At 35.9% G+C, this 24,172-nt stretch overlaps 5 protein-coding genes across 6 annotated transcripts; 4 read left to right on the plus strand and 1 right to left on the minus strand.

Moving 5' to 3' along the window:
- Nucleotides 1-248: 248 nt before the first annotated feature.
- LOC114521930 (adrenocorticotropic hormone receptor-like) lies at nucleotides 249-1,209 on the plus strand. The gene has a single exon (XM_028542505.1). The coding sequence runs from the start codon at nucleotides 249-251 to the stop codon at nucleotides 1,182-1,184; it is 936 nt and encodes a 311-aa protein (XP_028398306.1). The 3' UTR covers nucleotides 1,185-1,209.
- Nucleotides 1,210-1,301: 92 nt separating this feature from the next.
- On the minus strand, nucleotides 1,302-6,662 carry LOC114521887 (TBC1 domain family member 22B-like). The gene is made up of 13 exons (XM_028542462.1): nucleotides 6,391-6,662; nucleotides 5,825-5,914; nucleotides 5,539-5,747; nucleotides 5,230-5,403; nucleotides 5,076-5,146; nucleotides 4,808-4,936; nucleotides 4,467-4,532; nucleotides 4,108-4,222; nucleotides 3,902-4,008; nucleotides 3,582-3,657; nucleotides 2,242-2,369; nucleotides 2,056-2,151; nucleotides 1,302-1,969 (listed from the first exon to the last, which is right to left on the minus strand). Exons 1-13 carry the CDS (start codon nucleotides 6,519-6,521, stop codon nucleotides 1,838-1,840), a joined length of 1,524 nt encoding a protein of 507 aa, XP_028398263.1. The 5' UTR covers nucleotides 6,522-6,662; the 3' UTR covers nucleotides 1,302-1,837.
- Nucleotides 6,663-6,733: 71 nt separating this feature from the next.
- Nucleotides 6,734-12,018, plus strand: LOC114521793 (ceramide kinase-like). The gene is made up of 12 exons (XM_028542333.1): nucleotides 6,734-6,873; nucleotides 7,211-7,468; nucleotides 7,756-7,884; nucleotides 8,106-8,172; nucleotides 8,632-8,768; nucleotides 8,916-8,990; nucleotides 9,115-9,292; nucleotides 9,559-9,639; nucleotides 9,722-9,774; nucleotides 10,258-10,463; nucleotides 11,114-11,355; nucleotides 11,661-12,018. Exons 1-12 carry the CDS (start codon nucleotides 6,735-6,737, stop codon nucleotides 11,746-11,748), a joined length of 1,653 nt encoding a protein of 550 aa, XP_028398134.1. The 5' UTR covers nucleotide 6,734; the 3' UTR covers nucleotides 11,749-12,018.
- A 1,559-nt stretch (nucleotides 12,019-13,577) lies between these two features.
- LOC114521873 lies at nucleotides 13,578-17,214 on the plus strand. Of its 2 annotated transcripts, none has more exons than XM_028542445.1 (8): nucleotides 13,578-13,598; nucleotides 14,385-14,523; nucleotides 14,670-14,989; nucleotides 15,328-15,551; nucleotides 15,993-16,024; nucleotides 16,111-16,223; nucleotides 16,447-16,504; nucleotides 16,694-17,214. In XM_028542445.1, exons 1-8 carry the CDS (start codon nucleotides 13,593-13,595, stop codon nucleotides 17,089-17,091), a joined length of 1,290 nt encoding a protein of 429 aa, XP_028398246.1. In that variant the 5' UTR covers nucleotides 13,578-13,592; the 3' UTR covers nucleotides 17,092-17,214. The 2 variants fall into 2 exon arrangements, with proteins under 2 accessions (XP_028398246.1, XP_028398247.1); XM_028542446.1 differs by having other exon boundaries at nucleotides 14,670-14,971.
- A 358-nt stretch (nucleotides 17,215-17,572) lies between these two features.
- Nucleotides 17,573-24,070, plus strand: LOC114521976. Its single transcript, XM_028542560.1, has 12 exons — nucleotides 17,573-18,050; nucleotides 18,696-19,003; nucleotides 20,332-20,467; nucleotides 20,721-21,037; nucleotides 21,276-21,457; nucleotides 21,531-21,550; nucleotides 21,666-21,703; nucleotides 22,231-22,336; nucleotides 22,796-22,971; nucleotides 23,213-23,252; nucleotides 23,343-23,538; nucleotides 23,577-24,070. Exons 1-12 carry the CDS (start codon nucleotides 17,735-17,737, stop codon nucleotides 23,728-23,730), a joined length of 1,989 nt encoding a protein of 662 aa, XP_028398361.1. The 5' UTR covers nucleotides 17,573-17,734; the 3' UTR covers nucleotides 23,731-24,070.
- The last annotated feature ends 102 nt before the right edge of the window (nucleotides 24,071-24,172 follow it).

The following is a 24,172-nucleotide window of genomic DNA, read 5'->3' on the forward strand; positions in this document are numbered from 1 at the left end:
TTTCTGCAAAACGTGTCTACTTATTTACGAGCTAATATAAACAATTAATCAAATCGCAGAGGAAATTCACGGTGAACCCAATTGGATATCATAAAAGATATTGACTGCATCTATTAACACAGTGATAATTCAAAGGTAAAAGATCGTTAACGGGAAGAAACAGAAGTTTCAACACTTCAAAGATTGGTTACGAAAGATATAGAAGCACAGAATGTGTGAATGAGATTTTCAGTTGATGGGCAGGCGATATGTCGAATGTAACTTCTCAGTTTTCTTTAACGGGAGTAAAAATCTTTTGGTTTGCTTTTTATGCCTTTTTGATCATCTCCACAGTTCTTGGGAATGTTTTAGTATGTGTTGTTATACTAAAGAATCGAAATCTACGAACTCCATCAAATTATTTTCTCGTCAATATGAGTTTCAGTGACATGCTTATTTGTCTGTTTTCTATTCCGATGTCCATGATATTTTTATCTCATCATGAAACGTGGTCATTTGGAGAACATCTAAACATCGCTGCTGATTCCATTTGGTTTGGTTTTACACTATTAGCTTTCATAAACATCACACTTATTGCATGCGAAAGGTACATAGCTATCACACGCCCATATTCGTATGAAACAATCATAACGAAACCACGTTCAGTTTTTTGTTGCTGTTGTGCGTGGCTTTACATGGCAGTCCTAATATTTGGTTTAGTGCAATTCACGTTCAGAACTCCAAAAGAGACCTATACTTTTCTTATACCAGGCTATGTTTATTATATTGTACTCTATTCACACGTAACAATTGCTTTCACAGTTGTTCCCTTTTTGTATTACAAAATCTTCCTGGTGGCAAAAATACACAAGTTAAAAATTTGTCGACAAACTCGATGGAAAAGGCAGAAATATTTTTACTTGCAAATGAAAGCTGTGCGGACAATTTTTCTGGTGACTCTGCTTTTTGTAATCGTGTGGTTGCCGTTTCTTGTGAAGCAATGGTTTGCCCTAGATGATATTTTTGATGGGAATTGGAGTATAAACAACAGCATTACAACAAGCATAACATATTGTAATGGTGCTGCAAATTTCTTTGTGTATTATTTTCGGGATGCTATGATACGCCAGACCTTAATTAAAATATTCAAATGCAAAAACTTAGTTCTAAGTGGTTCTAATAGGCAAGCTTGTTCCGAAATATGATACGGGAAAAAAAAACACGTTTGACATTCGGAAGTTAAACAGAACTTAGAAAGACATCATTAAAAGACGTACTCAAATGGGACGTTTCGACCATTTATTTAAAATAGATCGACCACCTGTAAAAAGAATTTTGAAGCCCTGAGCTCAACGCTATATCTTTAGGGGATCATAGAAGAGTATATCCTAAACTAAAGTACACAGGGCCGTAGCTAGAAGCTTCATTGTAAGATGCATATTCATGCATATCTATTTGTCAGATGCGCGACTGATTTGTCTTTTCAGTGGTGCACTAAAACTGTATTAAATAGATTAGCCTCGTTTTAAAAACGTGTAGAATAGAGTGTGTACTTCTTTAACAAATTTTATTCTGTTTCTTCATCAACTAAAACAGCTGCGTAGACCAGTTCGTAAGCCAGCTGCACAAAATGACAAGACCGCTTCTATCCCCTTATCTACAGCAGACGGATGTTAACTTGTCTGTGTCAATTTAAACAAACTATTTGCTTAAAGTTCCATGGCAATTATCATCATCCGACGTTTTCATGTTTTAAACACAGCAATCTAACAATACCTTATTTCTGCGCAGAAAGATATTTTATGTACAAAATTTTATCATCGTTTTCACTACCGTAAATTTGCAAATATTTTTCGTGTCATTTTGACTGTAGATGTTTTGGTGCTTCTGCAAAAAAGCACTTCAGTTTAAATGCTTCAGCTACTAGCAGTTCAACGTCTTTATAACCCCAGTTTCCAGTTGGTAAGTTTTGAAGTAGGATAAGTAGACTCTGAAAAAGAAATGGTAAAGAATGTTCATAACCACACATTATTGTTTTATATCAAAGACGAAAAACCAAGAATAAAAAGAATTTACCTGAAAATCCGTTTCCTCTTGAATTCGTTTGGAATATTTCATAAGGAAAGCGGCGCAAACATACAGATGAAATTTGGCGAAACCTTCAGCTTCAGACTAAAACATCAATGTGAAACATTGGGTGATGCTCATGGATATTGATGGATACAGCAGATGAATGTGATGATTGATGTATGATACACTTACTAAATAGGTGTCCCATAATCGTATTGTACATCTTAAGGGAAGTTCCCTCATTAAGAGATTGTTCATCCAACGAAATGAAAATTGTAAATATTCCACATTGTGCTTCACTAAATGATCATGAAGCGGAGCTAAAAGACACAAGAAGATAAACTTTGTAAGAGTTGATCACAGATGTTGTATGATCTTCGGAAAGCATCAGTGAGCATGACGGAAAACTTGTAGCATAAAGGAGCATTTTAGGTCTTGGCACTTGGATGAGCGCTTCCCCACATTTTACGTATTTTCAATCACGAACTTAAAGGTCATTTCACACTCTCACATATTACTAAGCGAGGCGATGGTCCATTTGAGGCGCATATTGAGTGATATTTTGGCGGATTTCAGGATTTTTACGAGAAACCCCCCCTGCAAAATACCCCTGGTTGAGGTGACGTCAAATTCTCCATTCTATTTCAAAGGATTGTTATGATCTGGGGCCGGTTGTAACTAGAAATCCTATTTTGTGTAGTTCAATAAAAAATGCATGATTCTGATTGGCAAGTCCTTTCAGTACAACCGTCTCTTGTGTTAACCAAGATGTTGTTTTTCGAAATCTGTTGTTTTAAGGTGGCTCGATACAATTTTTCGAAATTTTTAGAAGCACATTTTAAACAGGGATATTAAGCACCTAAATATTTCACTATAAGGCTAACAGTTAATATACTTTGCAGGAAACATATCTAGAGCGGAAATATTCTCAGAACCTTTGCCGGGCACCCGTTACCATGGCAACAGAGACGTTTCAAAATGGCCGCCAAACAGGGTTTAATCGTATTTATTTCACAAACGAGTTCGGTGACCCCCAATTTTTTTTTCATTAAACGTTTACGCCATAAATACTTTATCTATAAAAAAGTTTTGAAAAAATTCTAACATGGGGAATTTTTTCTATTTACAAAAACATTATTTTTGCTTATTAAAAAATTCCCCCATGTTAGAATTTTTTTAAAACTTTTTCATAGATAAATAATCTATAGCGTAAACGTTTAATGCAAAAAAATTTGGGGGTCACCGAACTCGTTTGTGATATAAACACGATAAAACCTTGTTTGGCGGCCATTTTGAAACGTCTCTGTTTCCATGGTAACGGGTGCCCGGCAAAGGTTCTGAGAATATTTCCGCTCTACATATGTTTCCTGCAAAGTATATTAACTTTTAGCCTTATAGTGAAATATTTAGGTGCTTAATATCCCTGTTTAAAATGAGCCAAAAAAAAATTCGAGAAACTGTATCGAGCCACCTTAAGTTTTCAAATTGTGATTTAGCAATGATTAATAAAGATACGAGGTCCCTGCAAGTACCATCTACTCTTTGGATCAAATCTTTTAATGCGTGGATCTTGTGCTGAATTCCAGGCTGGGCGAACGTGTAATTGTCCTGAAGATGAGAAGAAAATACTGACTCAGTGACTGGAGATTAGTTTTTATTATGATGATACTCTTAGCAATAAATGAAAAAAAAATCCATCGAACAAAAGATTCATTTACATTCGAGAAAGACAATGGAAATTCCTGCCACAGAACGGTCTACCTCCTTGTAACTACATATACATGTGTTCACATTTCAATTAAAAAAAGTAAGTTATGATTAAACCACAAAACATATTGTTAAAAACATTAACCTGTATTCCATCCAATAACTTTCCTAAACACCAAAAACTATCAGCTTCAATCGTATTCAGAGCATCTTTCGATAGTTTACTAACATCATATGTTTCCAATTCTCCATCTGAACATTACAACCAACATTTACTAGCTTTACTTGCACAATTATGTGGGACATATCAGCTCAAAATAAAGATATATAGAAAGACAATTGCTCGTTTACCTGTAAACGCTGATAAAAATACAACAAAAAATGGGGTGACTAAATCGTTGATTCCTTGGACATAGCCGCTAGCTGGATGACGTATTGCCCAAATATAAAGAATTCTCTCAAATGTCTAAATGTGGAAAAATATTTTTAAAATTTAAATCATCAACTTGTAGGGACAGTATGCATATTTGTTATATTTAGAAAGCTCTGGATACAAAAAAAAATGCGCTGTGTTTAAAAAAAATTGTGATGTGTTAATTCCCCATGCAAAATTTCAAGAATATAAAAAACAATTTTATTTATACGACATAAGTGTAAGATCAAATATATTATTGCAAAAAAAAATTTAAATTAACTAATTGAAGCCATACTTCTTGAACAGCAGGTTGTTGAAATAGTGGAATGAGTGGATTTGTTCTTGGAATATCTATATGAATCTAGAAAAAACATCATTTCAGACTGAAAATATGACAGAAATGCTGGACTGAGTTTATTAAACATTAATTTGCAAAACAATCTAAAGTGACATTACATTACATTTCTAACAATTTTTCTCATGATCAGCAACATTTTAAAATAAACTGCCAGAGTTTTTTTAGTTACTTTTAGCAATTGAGCAGTTCTGCTGTATGCACACAGATTTACTAACTTGCTTGAGTAAGTACCTCCATTAAACGTATTATGCTTCCAAATGTGATGTGATGTGATGTACCTGTCTAAATGTGTCTTGGTGTATATCTTCATGTCTTGTATTATAATATTGTTTTAATAAATTGTAATATTCCTGTCGTTTTCTATCTAGTACACTCTGTCTTCGGTCTATATTCACTGGGAGATATCCCTGTATAAAAAGATATTCAGAATCATCATTACATATATTCAACAATCATTAGTTTTAGATTGCTTCTAAAAAACAGAATTGCATTTACAAATTAACTTTATTTTTATATGACAAAAATAAAATAGACTGTTTAACATACAGAGAGGAGCTGCCATGTTGTGGGTCGAACCTGAGCTGGTATGCCTGACCAACTGTACTGCCGTAGAATTACTACAAATAAACAATAATTACACACTAAGGATTGAACAACAATATTACAACCTGTGACAAAGCATATTGACTTCTTTTAATACCTAAGTCTGTATTTGGACCAGCCAAAATTTTTCCAAATCTTTCCAATTTTAACATTTCTTGTTCTTGTAGTTCCAACTGTATTTCTGCATGTGGTGGCAGAGGGAGGGGTTTTGCTTGGACAGTACATTCTCTGTTTGAACTGGATGATGTCGTTTTAGGCTTCACATCATTGGCTGAGGATAGGATAAAGAAAAAGTATGGTATATGACCACAACAAGAGTAATAATAATGATCATGGAGATAAGAGGGATGATATAACACAATTGCTAGCAATGATTTTGTTAGGTCTTGTGACAATGGTGACATACCTTGTGTATTTTTCTTTTTAATCCTGGACAAGATACCAGAGCGAACATCACCGCCTCTAATGATCTTCACAGATGGTTCTTGGATGATCACAGAACCAACACGCTCACCAACCTTTTCAACATCATCATCATCCTCACACCATGCATCATGTGTCTTGCTCGAAAAATCATCAAATGACTGAGTTTTTCCTCGCATTTTGTCTGTGTTACTGAACAAGAAGAATAAACATTGAACACAGCAAGAAAGCTAAAAATAACTAGAAATAAGCCAAATGGACATACAAACCTTAATACTGAGTTCCCAGGGGGAGAAGGAGAGCCACTGCTTGATGGACTTACTGGTTGATCTTGACTTTTGCTATGCACAGCTTTTATGCTGGAAAAATAAAATCATGGAAAGTTCTATCATCTATGATAAAATAAACAATTTACTGCAATCTGCTTAATTGCATTAACAGACAGTTATGCTTCATCTATGTGCCTGAAATGATTTCGATAATTAATAATTATGCAAGATCCTTCATCTCTTTATATCGTTCATTGATCATTGACCAATAAGGCTTTCCAATATTTATCAATAGTTAAACATGTTAAAACGTCCACTCCTACGATGCTAATAATATATCATTTTACCTTATGGATAACTGGGAGTAAACTTTAGTAAGGTTAATTTAATAGGAATCGCAACAAATGTACATGTGTACTGTGAAATGCATGGTAAAGGTCAGAAGTCAACGCGAAATAATTCACTGAAGATCTATCTCTCGACCATATTAATTAAAGAAAAAGATCAGTATAGGCAAAATATGTACTGTACATAGAAAGAAAGATACAATCTAACAAATACCCTACCTTCCGGGCAATTTATTCGTGTTTCTTTTCCAAAACGATTTCTTTTCTTGTGAAGGAAACGAAGCAGATTTCTCTGCACTATTAAACTGCGCTCCTAAAACTAAGACACGATTTTTGGCCGCATCACTCATAATTTGCCACTGATTTATAGCTTTCCAGTTAGATCCATATCCATTTTTTCGGCATGGCCAAGATTTCAAAGATCGGATAAAACAATAGTTTTGAAAATCATGTTTTTTCTGAGGGAAATTGTTTCAAATCCGACAAATCATAATTTGTTATTGTAGAACAATTCGGAACCAGGCTTTTCACAGAGCGCGCGCACCTGTAAAATGAAAACAAATATGGAGGAAAATGACTCAAATACAAGTCAGAATCCCGAACTTAGTTCACGAGTTTTTATAAATAAGAAACCTTATTTTGCAAAATTAAGCAATGAAACATTATCTTGGTGCAAGTGTGAAACAAGTGCTACAAAGAAAGGTAGATTTTGCTTCGCTGGTTCTATATTTTAACTGCATTTTTTATATAACATCAAGGTCCTATTATGTATATTTTCATTATTAAATTTGAATTTGAAATTAATTAAATCCATGCACTTCTTAATTTCGTTTTTAATGTGATACTATGTGTCAAAATTCAATGTGTGGCACTGTGTTCCACGTACAATGCAATACTGTTACTAAATCAGCTAAAAACAAAGGAAGTGCATAAGCGCAAATGCGCAATTCATCTAACATATAAACATTCTTAAACTTTCTGCATCATCTATTAAACATCTAATTATTTTCATTCATTTCCTTTCATTTTTATTTTCCAGATCATTTTCACCATTGCCATGTTTTAAAATTAAAACGAGTGTTGGCTATTGTACCTAATGTGAAGCAAGAAACTGGCGTTCATCCAAACGACATTGAACTAAACACAATCAGTCCAGTCAATCATTATCGTTCTTTTCATCTTCATATTGTCATCAAAAAAGGAAATCATAAATGGCAACATAGAAAGGTTTTGTTTGAATGTCCATCTGTTGATGTGGGCAGTAAATGGTTTTCTAGAATACAAGATATTTTAACAGGTATTTATTTATTTATTTATTTTTTATCCCTACAGAGCTTTATTGCCCCATTGACAGGGTACCCAAATTATATTGTTCTTAAGCAGACAGGAAAGCACTGAATTGTACGAGAATTACTTGCAAACTTGCCAAATACCAAATGTGCATAGAGGTTTTTTGTATCAAGAGTAAGAACAAAACTAGTTTGCCCTTCGGTGCCATTATTGATGAAGTCAATCCAGGCGCCAAGCTGTTTTTAATTAAACATACCTTTTACAAATTATATTCAATTAGCTTTCACTCAATAGATTTTAAAAGACCCAAAAAACTTCTGATCTTTGTCAACCCGTATGGCGGAAAGAAACAAGCTCCAAAGATTTTTAGAAATAAAGTGGAACCTTTATTTCATTTAGCAAAGATAGACATGGAAGTTGTTGGTAGGTTTTTATCACTTTGCAAAGTTAAAATTTACAATCTGCAAAGTTAAAATTTACAATTTGCAAATATACCTCTGACTTTTCCATATTGTAGAGGCACAGTAGAGGTGATATACCTAAAAATTGCAAAATTTTGCAAAATGTATATTTTATTAGCATGCCCTGCTCAACATAATGCATGAATATAGTTGACAATTTTTTAAAGAATTAATATATTGCAGAAACAACAAGAGCAGATCATGCCAAAGATTTTATTACAAGTGAACCTGACCTGACAGAATATGATGGGTGAGTATATAGAAAGTGAATATTTGAAAATTCTTTAAAAGTAAGTTGTGGTTCTCTATTGGTTCTCACCCACCAAAAGAAAGGTCTGGGAATGAGATTACCATTTAGTCACAAAGCAAATGAAGTGCAGTCAGAATGTACTATGTAGCACTTGACTCGAGCACTTGAAAAGGTTTTTTATTTACTTTTACTTTCCAATCTCAGTCCTGCTTCATTAAATGACCCCTTTGGTGACAGTTTAAAAAAAAGGAAGTATTAACCGGCTCCTAATTCCACCTTTCACATGCTCTTACAGAGCTATTAAAATATGTGGGTTGTGTTGAAGCAGGTTTGTTGGCCTGTTCCCCCCCGGGAACATGTCATGTACGTCAGCCTATTGCCTTTTACTTACATGAAGAATTAATAATGTTTATTATTATTTTGTCCAGTTTTGAGAAACTTGCAAATTCTTTCTTTCAGCATAATATCTGTTGGTGGTGATGGAATGTTCAGTGAGATTTTGAATGGTATTTTAATGCGCAAAAACAAACATGCATCTTCCTCAACAGAATTTAATCCAGAGAAACCTGAAATTAAACTTGGAATAATACCTGCTGGTGTGTGGAATATAATTGAATATATTTTATTTTATTTTAATACACAAATTGGTAGATTGTTTGTTCTGAAAGTTTACCCTATTGAACTGACTAAGTGTAATACCATCTTTGGTTGGTTTTGAAGTGTATATATAAATTTATTAATAGGTTCAACAGATTGTGTGTGTTACTGTACAACTGGATGTATTGATGCCGTAACCTCAGCCTTACAGATCATAACTGGTGGGTAGCTATAGTTTGTTCTCATCATGGCAAACTCAAATCTTAAACGTTGTTCTTCGTAGCATTGTTCTTCTTAATTTTTATATATATATTTTATTAATTTTTTTCTGTTAATGATCTTTAGGAGAGGATCAACCGTTAGACATTTCATCCATTCATAGTGGCAGCGAATTATTGAGATATTCTGTTTCGTTTGCTGGCTATGGTTTCTTCGGGGATGTGATGAAGGACAGTGAAAAGTTACGATGGGCTGGTGTGAAACGATACGATATTTCTGGTGCTAAGATATTTCTTGCTAATAGGTATTGTTGTCTCCATGATTGCATGCGACTGTTTTAGATTTTTCCAGGTTAATCACACCTATCATAAAGTTAAGCTACAGTGTTGTGTAATATAATGGTACAGGACCAAGTCATCATCGAATATCATAAGAAACCTAACCTAATCTCGAGATCTGCTTGAAAATGTTAAAAAATAAGGTGTGTGGTAGCAGGCTGGGTGGTGCTGATACCATTGGTACAGTAACTTAAATCACCAATGAATTGACAATATTTTCCTCCCTCACCAGGTTTTATGAAGGAGAGTTGTCTTACTTAATTAGTTCAGACGCACAAGGACATCCCCAAGATAAAAATAAATGTAGAACTGGGTAGGTTATCAAATGTTGTCCTTTTGTAAAATGGCAAAGCTTGAAGTTCTTGCTAAATCAACTTACAACTATTTTCCTGCAGTTGCAGTGTTTGTTTTCCTCCACAGAACCCATCGTTTGGTAAACTAGTACCAGGTTAGTTCTCGCTGTTTTAGTTCACGTTTATTCTGAACGGCGGTATCTTGAACCGGGTATTATAGGCCGTCATGTAAGCAGATACCTTAGATACATTTTGAACTACAATATTTTCTAAAATATGATGAATTATTGGCACATTTCCATTTGGTTTGAGATGCTTCTATATGCAAGCAAGAGTTGAAGGTAAACCGCCTTAAGCCCGACTTCGGGCCTACGTGAGACCCGTGGTCAAAACCAGGGCTTAGGAAATTTCCACATTCTGTCCGACCTTTTTCTTAAAAGACTTATATCTTACTGACAATTAAACCTTGTTCTTTTGGAATTTCCCTCATCCTCGCGCATGACCGGATTTTCGGACAACACTGTGTCTGAACTTTTAATAATGATATCTCATAATGACGTCAAACACGGTTCAGTTCCACGGAACAAATCAAGTTTCGAGTTTGACGTCATCACGAGAAAGGTCTATTGTTTTTATAGAAGAGACGTCAGGCTGGCACAGTATAACTGGGCGTTTTATTAGTGTAATGGGAGCAACAAATTGCTGTGCAAATAAAAAAAGTCCGGAGGGAATATCACCCAGTGCCCATCTTGCTGACGGCTGCATTGATCTCGTTGTTGTGCGTCACACGTCACGTGTTCGATATTTACATCACATGATACGTTTAGCGGGAAGGGCTGATCACGTGAGTAAACATTATTAATACATATGCTCAAACAGCGTTACTTTGTTGGGTTAAGCAACCATTTCTGTATCTACAGCTATATTTAAACTCTCCACAGATCGTTGGTCGATATATGGGGATGTTCAGGGGCAAACTCGCAAGCCGGGCTTTTCTACCTACGCTCTACGGCCCGTGGAGCCCGTGGTGCAGCGCAAGTAGAAAAGCCTGGCTTGCGAAGTTGGTTCAGGGGTGGACAACCTGTGATCTTTCGGACAATAGGGGTGAAAGAGGGATGCAAGTTCAGTGTAAATTCATCGTTTTAACAAGTTGTAACATTACAATGTTGTTTTTTTATCACTATTGTCGCTACATGCTTGTCACTGACAAATTAATTGTTGACAAGTTGTGGAATTGCATAACAAAAATAAGTTGATAGAACAATCTTGTAGCAAGTCTGCTGCGCGTTTGTAGCAACTTGTGAACAAGCCAGGAACAAGCAGTCAAGCAGTGCAAATATTTGATGTCGGCTTTTTGGAACAATCTTGTAGCAAGTCTGCTGCGGGTTTGTCAGAATTTGTGCGTTTTTGTGTGTGTAGTTTTCTTACTGTAATAAATTTCAACCAAGACATTTTGCACGCTTATGACAACTGAACTGCATCTAAACCTTTTAGATGGATTTTGATTTCGTGGAAGTACATCGTGTCAAAGAGTTTTCATTTCGTCCAGTGTCGTCTGCGGTCAGTGAAGATGATGAATCAGAAACGGGGGCTAGTTCAAGCAGGCAGGAATGTGGCGGAGAATTAACACGACGAACACAGAGAACACAGAGGAGAGGAAAGGAAAGGTCGCAATCACGTCATAGTGTATGGAATGTAGATGGTGAAATTATTGACGAGCCCGCAATACATGTAAGGTATGTAAGTTGTATACACTTCATGGTATAAAGCTCATATGTTAGTAAGTGTGGAAGTTACTGTTTCATTAGCAGAGTTTACACAAGTTTTCGCGTACAGCTACTCTCATATTTGCCATAGAAAGAAACAAAGAATTTCATAAAATACGCCATTAGTACTGAACGGACCTCTCCATATCAGCGGCCATTTCGGAGGAAATTTCTTCCAAATGTTCAAGCTCTGTTTATTAGTTAGTCTGTTTCTGAAAATGTATTGTTTTTATGTCTGTAAAGTTTATTATCCTTTGCTCCCTTCCTCTTTACAGAGTTCATCGACAGTTAGTGACACTGTTTGCGTATGGTATAGAGGAATGCGAGAAAATGGCGACCTGCTCAGTTTGTCGAACTAGTTAATGAACCTCGAGAAACAGTCAGTTATTAAATTGTCATTCTACGGTCGTATATAAAATGTAAAAAATATTCCCTAAATTTGCTGAGAATCTTTACTGAACAGCCATCTGTGTAAGCCTAGAGAAATTTGTTTCCCTTCTTGACAGTAAGATCTTAAAAAATATCTCCTAAGACTCCTATGAAAATCAACACTCAGACCACGTTTCTCGATAATTATCGGTCGCTTATATTTATAATTGTAGTTTTAAAGCAAATCTCAGAAATCAGAAATATGAAATATTTAATTGATGTAATTTAAATAAATTTTTAAACCTAGAACACGTTAATGTGAACAAAACATTTTGATTGGACAATCTGAATTCTGTCCTTAACTAGAAATTACAAGTTAACTAGTCTTTTATACAACCAGCCCCAGGTCAACACTGGGATTTCACTGGATTTACACTATCGTGAAGTCTGGTCTAAAGTTGGCTAAACGACATGTCGCGATGCTACCACATGCAGAATACAAATAGAATACATCGACTTTCAGCTATTTGTCGATGACTCAGAATATAGTGGCTATATCAGTACAAAAAAACGAGGAACTAAATACCCAGCGGCTTAAAATATACGCCAGCAATTATCCAGAGATGCATATATGCACTTGTAGACGAAATAACAAAGACGTTTCCGATGTTTAAAACTGTTTTGCAAATGTTTAACTATTCTGGATATGTTGTGTATCTAATGAATCTATAATAACAGCAGAAAAAGGTCACATGTCAGATTGTCAGACGCGTGGTTGCAGACCAGATATCCGCGTGTGTAATTATTGACAAAGTTTGAAATACCATAGGAGGAACTTTAAAATCAAATTAAGTCGGTTACACTATTTGATACTTCACTTGGGAAGGCCTGTGGTGCATTGTTTTGTCACATTTTGCGTGCTCAGAATGAGAGGCCTATTTTTTAATAGTTAATTTCAATTTTCTATTTCTCCTTTTTTGGTAAAATGTTTACTTAAATTTGTTTCAGCTCATCCCGTGTTTACATTTCAGTCGCTGCTTCTATGCTCCACACGCTCAAGTTAAAATGGTAAAAGTTGAAAGAAACCGAATCATTCTTGACCTTGAGGTTTTGATGTTGTTATTCTGTTTTCTCTTCGACCAAAACGTTTCTGGATTCCAGATCGACTTGACGCGCAAACAAGTAGGGGACTGTTTTAACAATCCTTATGTTGAAAATTGTTATGATGACGATGAAACATTTTGTCTTGGGAGCAATTCATTGTGTTTTGAAAATTATCCTGAGCCAAGCAATAAATGTTGTTACTGCCATTGCAACATAAAATACTCGACTTTCAATTTGAAAACATCTCGCTGTGTACGAAATGAAGACTACCGTCAAGGTATGTGGAAAAGCGGAAGCTTTGTGGAATGTGCTTACAATTGACTGAGTATAGATACAAAAGTTGAATATAAACATAACTAGTGAGTAGTGATTTCGAAATTTACTACAATTAAACCGCAAGATTGGTTGTTTGAGGGTGTTTTGTATAATATAGACTATCGAGGTCAGGTTTTTCATGCAATACTGATTATTGTATGTCAAACTGACGAAAGCTTGTTCTGTTTGAAGTATGTTCTTTCAAAATCGCTGCCCAGTACGACGAAGATTTTCTCCTTGGTATCGACCTGACAAAATCTGGACAACAGAGAATTTTGCCGTCAGGTTTGCCGAATAGACCTCAGAATAAACTTCTAAGCTGTCCTATTAGAAAAGTTGAACAGATGAGTTCGAACGGATACGAGACAGTTTCCGGACATACTTTTGGTACAGGGTCTATAAGGAAGACAGACTTTGATATGACTGTAAGTGCATATAGCTAAATTGTTATATGTTTGACTTGCTAGCTTTGTGAGAAAGGGTCTAAAGGGTTGTAATTATTTGTTGCTAACGTGTTGATGTGGTACGTGGAGTCCACGTCTTTCAGCCCATTTGGGAGCTAGATTAGGAGCGCCCAGCCCTCTTGTTAAATTCTCTGCCAAGTGCTTTATACGTACAAATCAATACAAGCTACTAGGCCCTCATGCATCATAGTCGCAGTCTGCTTCTTTTATCGTGCTTTTATCAGCGCCTAAAAGAACTTAACCTGCTAACAGTTTTCGTTGTTGTTGGGTATTTGATGATATCGGTTGGGAGGCGAGTTTTTTTAAGTCCTTATCCCATACTGGGCCTACTGAATGAGGTATGAGGGACCTTAAGCATGTGAGATGGCAACGGCTACGATGACTCGTAAAGCAAACTTCTTTAATTAAATAGATAAATATAAAGTGCATGTTGCTAGCTGCGCACTATGTTGGCGTTGTATACAGAACGGGAACGAAATCTAAAACTCCCATGGGTCTTCAATTATTCATTCCTTTTCAATGAACCCTTGCATTGATAACCGTCGTTGTTCGTCTGCCATACATGCTTCTAAGGTCCCTATTGGCCGGGTATCGAACCCCCTGACGACGTTCGTTCCGGTATTTTGTCGTATCAGATAGTGTCTCCCATCTCCGGAATTTTTGTCATGTTGAGTTTTTAGTGGTTCAGCTAGTTTCTTTACATTATTTTGATATGATAAATGAAGCGTGAATCTTTGTTTTGTGCAGTGGCCAGGAGCAAGCAAGGACAAAGATGTTCATGGAAAGGTTTATCGAATTACATTTAACTGTCAATATAAAAGGCCTGGTAATAGTAATGGGCAAATAACTGGTTGTTTGATGCTTAAAACCACCGGAACTGTTAGAAGTGAGTTTTCTATTCACATTAAATGTCTGTTTTACAGAGGATAAAATGCTGTGGTGTTTTATAAACATTTGGACACAAAACATGCTCTAATAAGTAATGAGTAAAGTGGACGGGCCTACTTAAACTATCACAAATGTACGTTTTAGTTGATCATCCAGGCCTTCCCGAAAAATCTTCGTCGGTGTTCGCAAGATCGTCTGAACCAACAACTGAAATATCTTCACCATCATCTTCACCATCTCTTCCACTGTCACCATCAACAGCACCAACACCCAGTGAATTTTTATCAACCCAGTCATTTAGAACAACATCACCATGGACCATCCACTCTTCATCTCGGGAAATCCTTGTAATTCCATCATCTACTAAGGATATCTCACCTTCAATCACTCAGTGGCCTCTTTCTCCATCGAGTGTGAAAGAGGAACAAGTGGACCTTTTTACTAACGTAATTACATCAACAACGGTACTGTGTACAAACTGGCGTTTGCTCTAAAATAGAAAACGAGAGAATGATAAACACTTTGGGAGCCCAAGATATGGACTAATACTGAGTTTATATATTTATACAATGGTCTTGATTGGATGAGAATGGAAAACAGAATTCTAAAAATTCATATCTTAATTGGGTCTTCAAAATGTTCTCGTTCCTCGGTCTTTTTTATATACATTTTCGTTCCTCGGTTTTTTTTATATACATTTCACAAAGTTCACAAAATTGTCGGCTGGTCTTGTCCCTGTTTCCACTGGTGGCAGTGGATCATTTTAAAAGCTCTAAAGTAAAATGAATTTTATTTTTTTAAGATTGAACATCGGGATTCCGTGGAAGCAGTGATCTCCTTCTCCACCTTCATTTCCAACACGGTGTCTCCTACTAGTTTTTCTAGAAACGAAAGGCAAATTTCGGGGAATGATGAAAACACACTGGTGTATGTGATTGTTCCCATTATGGTTGTTGTTGTCGTTATAGTCACATTTGCTGTGGTTCGCTTTACCATGATACGTGAGAAGAAGAAAATGACAAAGAAGTAAGATTACTTATCTCCGTTCTGTCATAAATGTACAATCTTTCCACTAGGCTCACTTACACTGCTGCACGTTGTCGTGCGTCGTCGAAACGACCTTTTTGAAGTTTATATCTTCCTGGCAGAGTAAGCTGGCTGAGGAAACGATTACGTTTTGAAAAAACTTCTATAAATTATTATATTCTTTCGGGTGTACTTCTTTCCCTACGCTCCAGTCCGAACACCAACTATCGTAGAAGCATGATATTTTTTTCTGGAATATTTAAATTAAAAAATGTATAGCTGAGAATTGTTCTCAATGATGACGAGTGTGTGGTCAACGCAGAGTTTTGGTCCTATTACAGTGATGTTAGGCGAATAATAATGAGCAATGCGGATTTGCTTTGAATTTTGTTTATACTGAGAGTTTGATAGTCAACTAACACTTGACTCCTTTTTTTGTAGATGTGAAAGCAAGTCTAACATTATTATGTCAGGTTAGTCTATTTTTAAAAGAGTAAGAATTTTTTATCATCGGGTGGCCACACAGCAGCAGGCTTGTGAAATATTCTTTAATCTATAGATCTCAATAATGGTAAAAATGAAAAAGACGAACTCTACACAGATTTAGACAGATCTGCAGTCAACGCTGAATCAAATTACCAGGCGTTGACTCTTCCTGGCGCTGTAAATAAGGTATGCGATATATTGACAGGTTTTCCTGGTTTCCACATAAGGATGGTCTAGGAGTTCCATTGTCGGTCGTAAATGATAAACTCTGTTGTAATCTAGACATCCAAACTTTGAAATACACCTTATAAAAATATATATATTTTGTCTGCGCGCAATCTTCCTTGCACGGTAACATCTAGCTAATAAATCAGTTTCAACCAATTGCTCAGATACTCTTCCTCTTTAGCGTCAAACCATTACGACGAATGCATACAACAAAAATATGCGTCAAGTTCAAAATGCAAGTAAGTATGTGAGTTGAAGCAAAAAAAGTACCTTAACACCTTGGTCATACTATATATACTTGCCATTAATAACCCTGGTTCATAATATCAAAGGGTTTTATTTAAAGCTTTAATCCAACTTAATTAATTTTTATTTCTTAATTGTAATAAATTGACTAACTTTATCTTTTTGTGGGGTGTTTTTGTCAGACGACTGTCTATATGCAGATGCTGACCGTGTGTACAGTACAATTGAACCTGAAATAACTGATGACGGAAAACAGGGTGCAAAAATTAACCAGGCATTTGATGTTAACGAGAACGATCATGAGTACAGCATTTTGGAACAAACAGAACAAGGCACGATTACTTGTCCTACTTCAATACAGCAAGATCCCTCGCCCTCTGTTCATGCGCGTACTATGGACACTGCCCCGATTTATGTGTCCTTCGAAGACGATAAGAAAAACAAAATAACTACCGCAGCTGATTATGTCACTATTTTGTCGCCAGAACCCTGCCAATTGAATGGATCGCTTTATGCGGACTTGTCTGATCAGAGAGGTGGTGGAAATCAGTATGAAAGTTTGGTGAAGCGAAAGAAATGAAGAAGTGGGCGAACATTTTGATTTAGGAGTGGATAAAAATACGTAGTTAATTTCATTATTACTTAATTTATAATTCTTTTCTTGCTTTCCGACAGACGAAGCATTTTGCACATTGGTGCAAAGTGCAAATTGAAACAAAGAGAAATTAGAGAATTATCTATTCTTAGGCAAAGCGTGAAGCAAGATTTACAGACTTGGCTTACTATGTCACCACATCACATGTGATGTCACCCATGGTTGTACGAAAGCTGAATAGCGCTATCCACCAGATAGTGTTTTTCTGCTTGCTTTAAAATCGCCTGTTGTTGGGTATAACTTTGATTAAATCTTTGCATTCCTAAAATAAAGATTCCCTTTTGTATAGCGCTATTCAGCCTTCGTACAACCTGCCCCAGAGCTATATAAGCCACCTTCCGGAAATATTTAGAAGTCAACATACAATGAGGGTCCCCCCCCGCTGTCAATGTTTGAACAACCCCCTCTAAGTAAACAGAAGCGCAATATACTAAATTTAAAGGGAAACGCAATTTCCATATTGATTGACTTGTAAGAAAGAGTAGCTTTGATTCTTACAATAAATAGTTTAACGACATATTATGGACGGAAGTATAGTGAAATTTTATTGATTTTTGAACACGTTTATATGGCTTTTTTTAATAATATCCTCGGTCGGAATTACTTGAAGGAGCTGTCTGTATTGTTGTATTTTGTTATTCTGCTTTGCTGCTGTCATGTTTCCTGTGTTTTTGTTAATGTCACAAGAAGTCAACGAGATATTCTTTCTTTTCCTGGTATTTTGAAAGATAAATTATGTGCTTCATTTTGTCAAAAGAGAAAGTCATTTTATGATGGGTATTCGAAAAGCCAGGAAATTTGTATTTGTAAATGTCGTAGCGACTTTAGAACATTTGTCGCAGCCAAGTCGGAATGCGTGGCTGATAAAAATCTACGCAATGCAGGTAAGTGTAAACTACTATAGACCGTTTTAGTAAGAATCGTATTATAAAATAGAGAATCTTTTTATTCTAAGAATTGAAAAATTTCGAAATAAATTTTTCATATTTTTAATATGAAACAGCCTGCAAAAAGATTTAAATGATTGATTTCCTGTGACTGATTTCCTGTGATGTTTGATATGTCTCAATCATGAAATTGTGACAAAGATTGGAAGCAGGGCAGATTAATGATTTCAGCAAACATTGACTGACCACAAATTACCATCTTATGACTTATCATCAATTCTACCATGCAATCTTAAATATAGTTGCATGCCATATATATACCTATCATATGATACCTTTATAAATAACATTGAAGGTAAATGTTGTAAATGTCTATCAGTCTACGAAATCTTTTTACTAGTAAATGAATTATAAATAAATTTTGATCTTGCCACCTTTCTGTGTTATAGTTATAGGTTCTTGTAAACGGTTTCGGTTTTTTCCGAGAACCGCACCAGCCTATACCAGAGAGAATTTTGATGATCTACCTATAATCCCCCAGTTGCTTGCTTATGACTTTCTGAATTCCAATCCTAGGTGTGTGGCATCTATTTTTGCATAGTAATTCAATAGTTAGATAATTTTTATTTTTGTATTTTTTAGGGAAATCTCCTTTGAAATTTTTACTATATGAAGAGGAAGGGGCTTATAGCCCTCTTTACATCACACAATTTGACTCAAATGCAACAGAAATTTTGTTTAAAGTACCAGCTCTAGATGATGAAGATAAAAAATGCATTCTGAATGATTTTGAAGTTCTTAGTATGATTAGTCATGGAAATACCTTGGATTGGAATTCAGTGAAAAGTGATGTAAATTATACTATGAAAGAACTTGATGATAGTGACATTGAGAAAGATTATCCCTGGATTAATGACAAACATGAAGGTTGGATTATGTTAACATTAAATGTAAGTTTGTCTTGTGAGTGATTTTGTGCATGACTTGTATGAATTAATATTGTGATGGTGCTACTTCGAGTTACCAACAAGGCTAGCTTTAATTGCTGAAAGGCTTGGTTTAATTGCTAGTCCAATGCTCTTCCAATTGATTGAATATGTGATAGTTTCAAAACTCAGTCCAGTTCCCCCCTAATCCCTTCTGTATCTGTGTGTAGAAAGTCACCCAGCTGTAGCACTTGAGGCAAGATAAGTAAAAGCAAGTCTAGAATGACTCTTTAATGGCACTGGTATATAATGGTGCAAGAGAGAAAGTGAAAAACTGGACATTTCCTTTAGTTAGCTGCGAAGCAGCTTGCTGTGAAGAATTTTGTACCATATAATAGAGACATTTAGTTTGACGTTTACGGCAAGCCGCAAACCGCGGTTTCACGTTAGCGGTTTGACATTGCCGTTGTTGCAAATCAGACATTTAGTTAGCAGTCATTTACCTATACCTTATGTTAGAACGATTCAACATTGACATCCAGTAAACAGTCTCGCTGTTTAATTGTTGCTAGCTATTTCTAATGCTTCAATTTTTTTAAAATCAAATGTCGTTTACACCTGGAAAAGTTGAAAGAACCTCCATTTTGATAACCGTCTATCGAACTACGATATCATGGTAAACCGCCATATTGCTAATCGTGTTATTGAATAGTGGTAGCCGCTTTCTTAAAGAAAATCGGTAAACTCATTGAAAACAAGCTAGAAAATTACCACAAGGAAGATTTGGATATCCAATATGTCTACTAGTACTATCAGTGTTTATACGTGAAACGAGACACTATTGCAATGACAATTCGCTGAGGTAAAATGACTAAAATGAGCTACGTGTAAATACACCTCCAGCGGTTGAAAACGTGAACCGCAAACGTCAAGCGGCAAAATTTCAACGTCAAGCCGCGGTTTGCGGTTGAAGAAAAAACGTCAAACTAAATGTCTCTATTATAATATGCAAGCTCTGCAAGAGGATAGCCTTTCATTTCTCAGATTGACTTCACATTTCTCGGCAGTGGTAGACTAGCCGAGACGAAAACAGTGCTCCACACCTCTGAAAATCTTCAGGAATGTCTCTGTGGGATCCGTGTCCGCTTAGCGTACCTATTTTTACCTGGTTGGTACCAAGCCATAAGAAAATATTTCCTATATAACAGCAAACCCAAGCCAGCCTGTCCCCTCGACTGTCAGACCCAGGATGGGAGGAAAGACAGTTACAAGAACATTTTGTTCAACCTTCCTGTCATCCTTCCTTCGTATTTGTTTCAATCGTATTTGTTTTATTTTATTCTCTTCAATAGTGGACTATCAATCCCAATACGTTTACTGGCCGTATCATGAGATTAAATGTGACTTGCGAAGGCCAAAAAAAAGGCAACAAAAAAACGACAAACGTGTCTGGTTTTATGGTCTTTAAAGTCAATGGGACGCTCAGAGGTGAGCAAATAAACTTTTTTCTGTCTAAATTCTTCCATACATACTCGGGAGTGTCAAGCGTTCCCAATTCCCATGTTATTCAAGATGCTCAAAAGGGGATATTTTCTTGCGGCATGAAATTTAAATATGCGTTGTTCACCCAATAGCGTTCGTAATGATCAATCGCATTGTGTTTGTAGACCTCAATTAATCGTTTATGTGAATAAGTGAAAGATTTATAATTTATGAAGAATTTCTTTTGAATTTTTTCTAGTTCCTGATAGGAGCTTTAAAACATCTACTATGTCTATGGCTCCCATCATGTCCACCACTCACAGCCTTACTCCTGCGCTGTCTTCTAAATCAATACTGACTACATCCAGTGATACAGTGGTGGTTGTATCTACAAAATTTATATCAATGACATCATTGTCGATGGAATCATCATCACTTGTTTCTATGATATCATCGGAATTTATATCAGTGACATCATCATTACATGTGCTAATGACATCATCGTCATTTCAGCCATTGACGTCGCCATCATTCATACCAAAATCATCGAAATTTGAAACAACCAGGTTCACCTCGGTACGTAAGATTATATTATGAATTCGGTCAAATTATAAAGTGATTGTCCTGTTTTACTTTATTCCCTGTAAAGCCGATTAAGCTATCCCAAATATCGCGGCCTTTAGATATTTTAGGACGTGGTATGCAAATATTTGAAACGCGTTTGTGAAAATCTGTCGGAGGAAAGTTTGTTATTTTGAAGTTAGTATTTCTGTTTTCGTTACGTTAAAGAAATATATACGTACATTCTTCCTAGACTATGTCTTCAATGATGATTCTCAATTCCTCATCACCAGCTGTAGCAGGTCCAATGAATGCGTCAAAGTCACCAAACACTGCAGCAGTCACGGGTGGTGTTGTAGCAGGAGTTGTTTTATTATTGCTTGGTCTGGCATTGCTTGTGTATACTTTGCGAAAGAGAAGAATGGATATAAAGAGGTCAGTGGATCATAGATATTGAATGTTCATGTGCGATATATACATTTCGTATCAAGTTTTCTTTTTCATTTAGACGAACACATTCTGATCTTGGTGAGATTGCAATTGTTTCATTTCACGTTTGTTCGTTTGTTTTTACAAATTTTACTATCTAAGTTCTGCATGTATGTTTATTTGAAATTTTTATTAATATTTCTATTATTTTTAGGGCAATTAGATCCATATCATCCAAGTCTCTCTAGTCTGGTAACAATATTTCCCCCTTTTTTTTAAGTATACATACTATCAAATTTCACCATGTTTATTACCTAAATATGTACTGTCAGATCAAACTGATTTGAAGGATTATTATTGACATTATTAAAAAATGCGTTCAGACACTATACCAAGTAAAATATAATTTTAAAAAATCTTACGGATGAAACAAAATAAATTTTTACCGGTTGTACTTGTAAGAGCTGGATTGTGTTTCAATCGTTTTAAAATTGCCTGTTGTTGTAATGGTATAACACTGTTGTACAACCGCCACTCATATTCTACCAAGGCAAACATTATTACCTCTGAATGTTTCGACTGAAGTTTTTTTCGGGTTCAATGCAAAATGAACTCAAGTACAAATATATGAAACTGCAAGAATATTTATTTCCATGCATGGCTAGTTCCCGCCTGCCTGGTAGCTACATGCGAGGAATATCCTGATATTTTACTTAAGTTTTACATATAGCAAGACAGACAAAATGCCATTTTAATGATTAGTAAAACTGTTATTTTAGCCCGACGCCATTCCAGCTTTAAACAACCCATTAAATGATGGAATATATGTAAACCCTGAAGTGATTGAAGATGAACGAGATCGTCGCTCAGGAATCATGGCTGTTGGTATGTAATTTGACTAATATCATGGGTCTGAGATGTTGTAGCTGCATGTTGCATGAGTTTTCAGTCTATGAATGCAGTTTCATCTGTTGTGGATTGGAAGATATCCGAGACTTGTGAAACAGAAATTCTTTTTCCTTTGGCAAAGTAAAAGGAGAAACCTTGTGGTATATTAAAAAGGCTGTAGACTGACTCTATATATCGATCAACTTGCATTGTTCAAAGCCACCCATATGAAGCCCGTTTGCCAGTACGCGAATTTGTTTGCGCTACGAGATCCGGGAACCCTCAATTGGTCAGTAAAAATAATGGTCGCGAAAAATCAGGATTTATTTTTTGTACTTTTTCCTCTTTTCGCGCGAACAAATTTGCCCCAAATTCGCCCAATGCAAAACGAGCCTAATGGATAATGAGACATGCACGAACCACTCAATACAAACACCTTATTTTGTTTTACGTCAGATTCAGCAGCTTACGATGCATGTATAATTGTGGAGAACCCTTCAGCTAATCGTGAGGCGACGAGTATGTATGATAATGTCCCGGAGCCGCCAGAAAATATGTATAAAGCCTTGGATCCGACCAAAAGAGAACCTTCTGCGAAATATGAAAGTTTAATCAAACCAACTGGCCATGAGGTTTGTACTGATGGTTATAGCTTTACCAACCTTTTTACCATGAAGGAAGGTTTAACAATGTTACACTGCAATCACAGAAGATTGGCATTTAGTTGAATATTGACTGAACATTTCCTTGGTTTGTGAGTGTATTTCATGAGTGTCTTACTTCATGTCAGACAAAAGCATGGACGTTAAAACTTGGGTATACTCCGAAGATATGTTGAACCAGAACCACTTCATAATATTGCTCCTTTTTTAGTATTCAACTGTTGCTGATATATCAGGCGACCCTGTGCGAGGTGAGATACGCAAACTCATGCTATATATTTTATTATGTCATTGATTATATAATACATAAATATTAATTATTATAATAATTTTCATCAAAGAGCCGCTATATTCAGAAATTGATCAGCTGCAACCAACAGTTCAAATCAGGAACGCTAATGGACTCACCGCGCCACCTCTTGAACCCCGCAAATCTGAACCTATATATAATGTGCTTGAAAATAGTGGAGAGGTGGCGACACCTGGGAATAGTACCAACCATGTGCAACCACCGCCTTTAGCCCCCAGAAATCCTCTAACGTCTAGAGAACCAATGAGCCGCCAAAATGAGCCGCAACGTCTAGAGAACCAATGAGCCGCCAAAAACCCCTCGCCCCAGCCGTTAAGGAACAGTCGATATGTAACCAACTTGAGAATAGGGAAGGCAAGGAGGAGTCTATTGAAGTTGATGATGAAAATGGACCTGTTTATTCTGTACTGGAAAATTAAAGCGATATTGCTGGAATTGCCCAATAAACGTTGCATGGCCTTGGGAACTAGCTTTTACCATATCAACATGATCTGAATCGATACGCGACCGAATTGTTTCAATTTTTCATCATGCAATGAAGCGATTATTTATATTACAAAGCTTGAACCTTCAGTTAAGTTATCAATTATCATTACAGACGATTACAATGATATAAATATAATCTTTTATATAATGTTTGTATTTATTCTCCACAAATCGCTGAGCGATGCAATATACCCAGTCTGAGGTTGTATTTAATATTGAGGTAAGAAAAACACAAAAAAAAAAAAAAAAACAAAAAAAAACAACATCTTAAGCTTTTGATACTTGACGATAAAAATTTATTTTTGATACGTATATATTTTTAATATTCTTGTCCCCGTGGCTGAATAGTCAGGCGTGTCAGCCTTGGACTTAGTT

This window comes from Dendronephthya gigantea, unplaced genomic scaffold (assembly GCF_004324835.1).
Source record: "Dendronephthya gigantea isolate DGI-Jeju-01 unplaced genomic scaffold, DenGig_1.0 000021F, whole genome shotgun sequence".
Lineage (NCBI taxonomy): Eukaryota > Metazoa > Cnidaria > Anthozoa > Malacalcyonacea > Nephtheidae > Dendronephthya > Dendronephthya gigantea.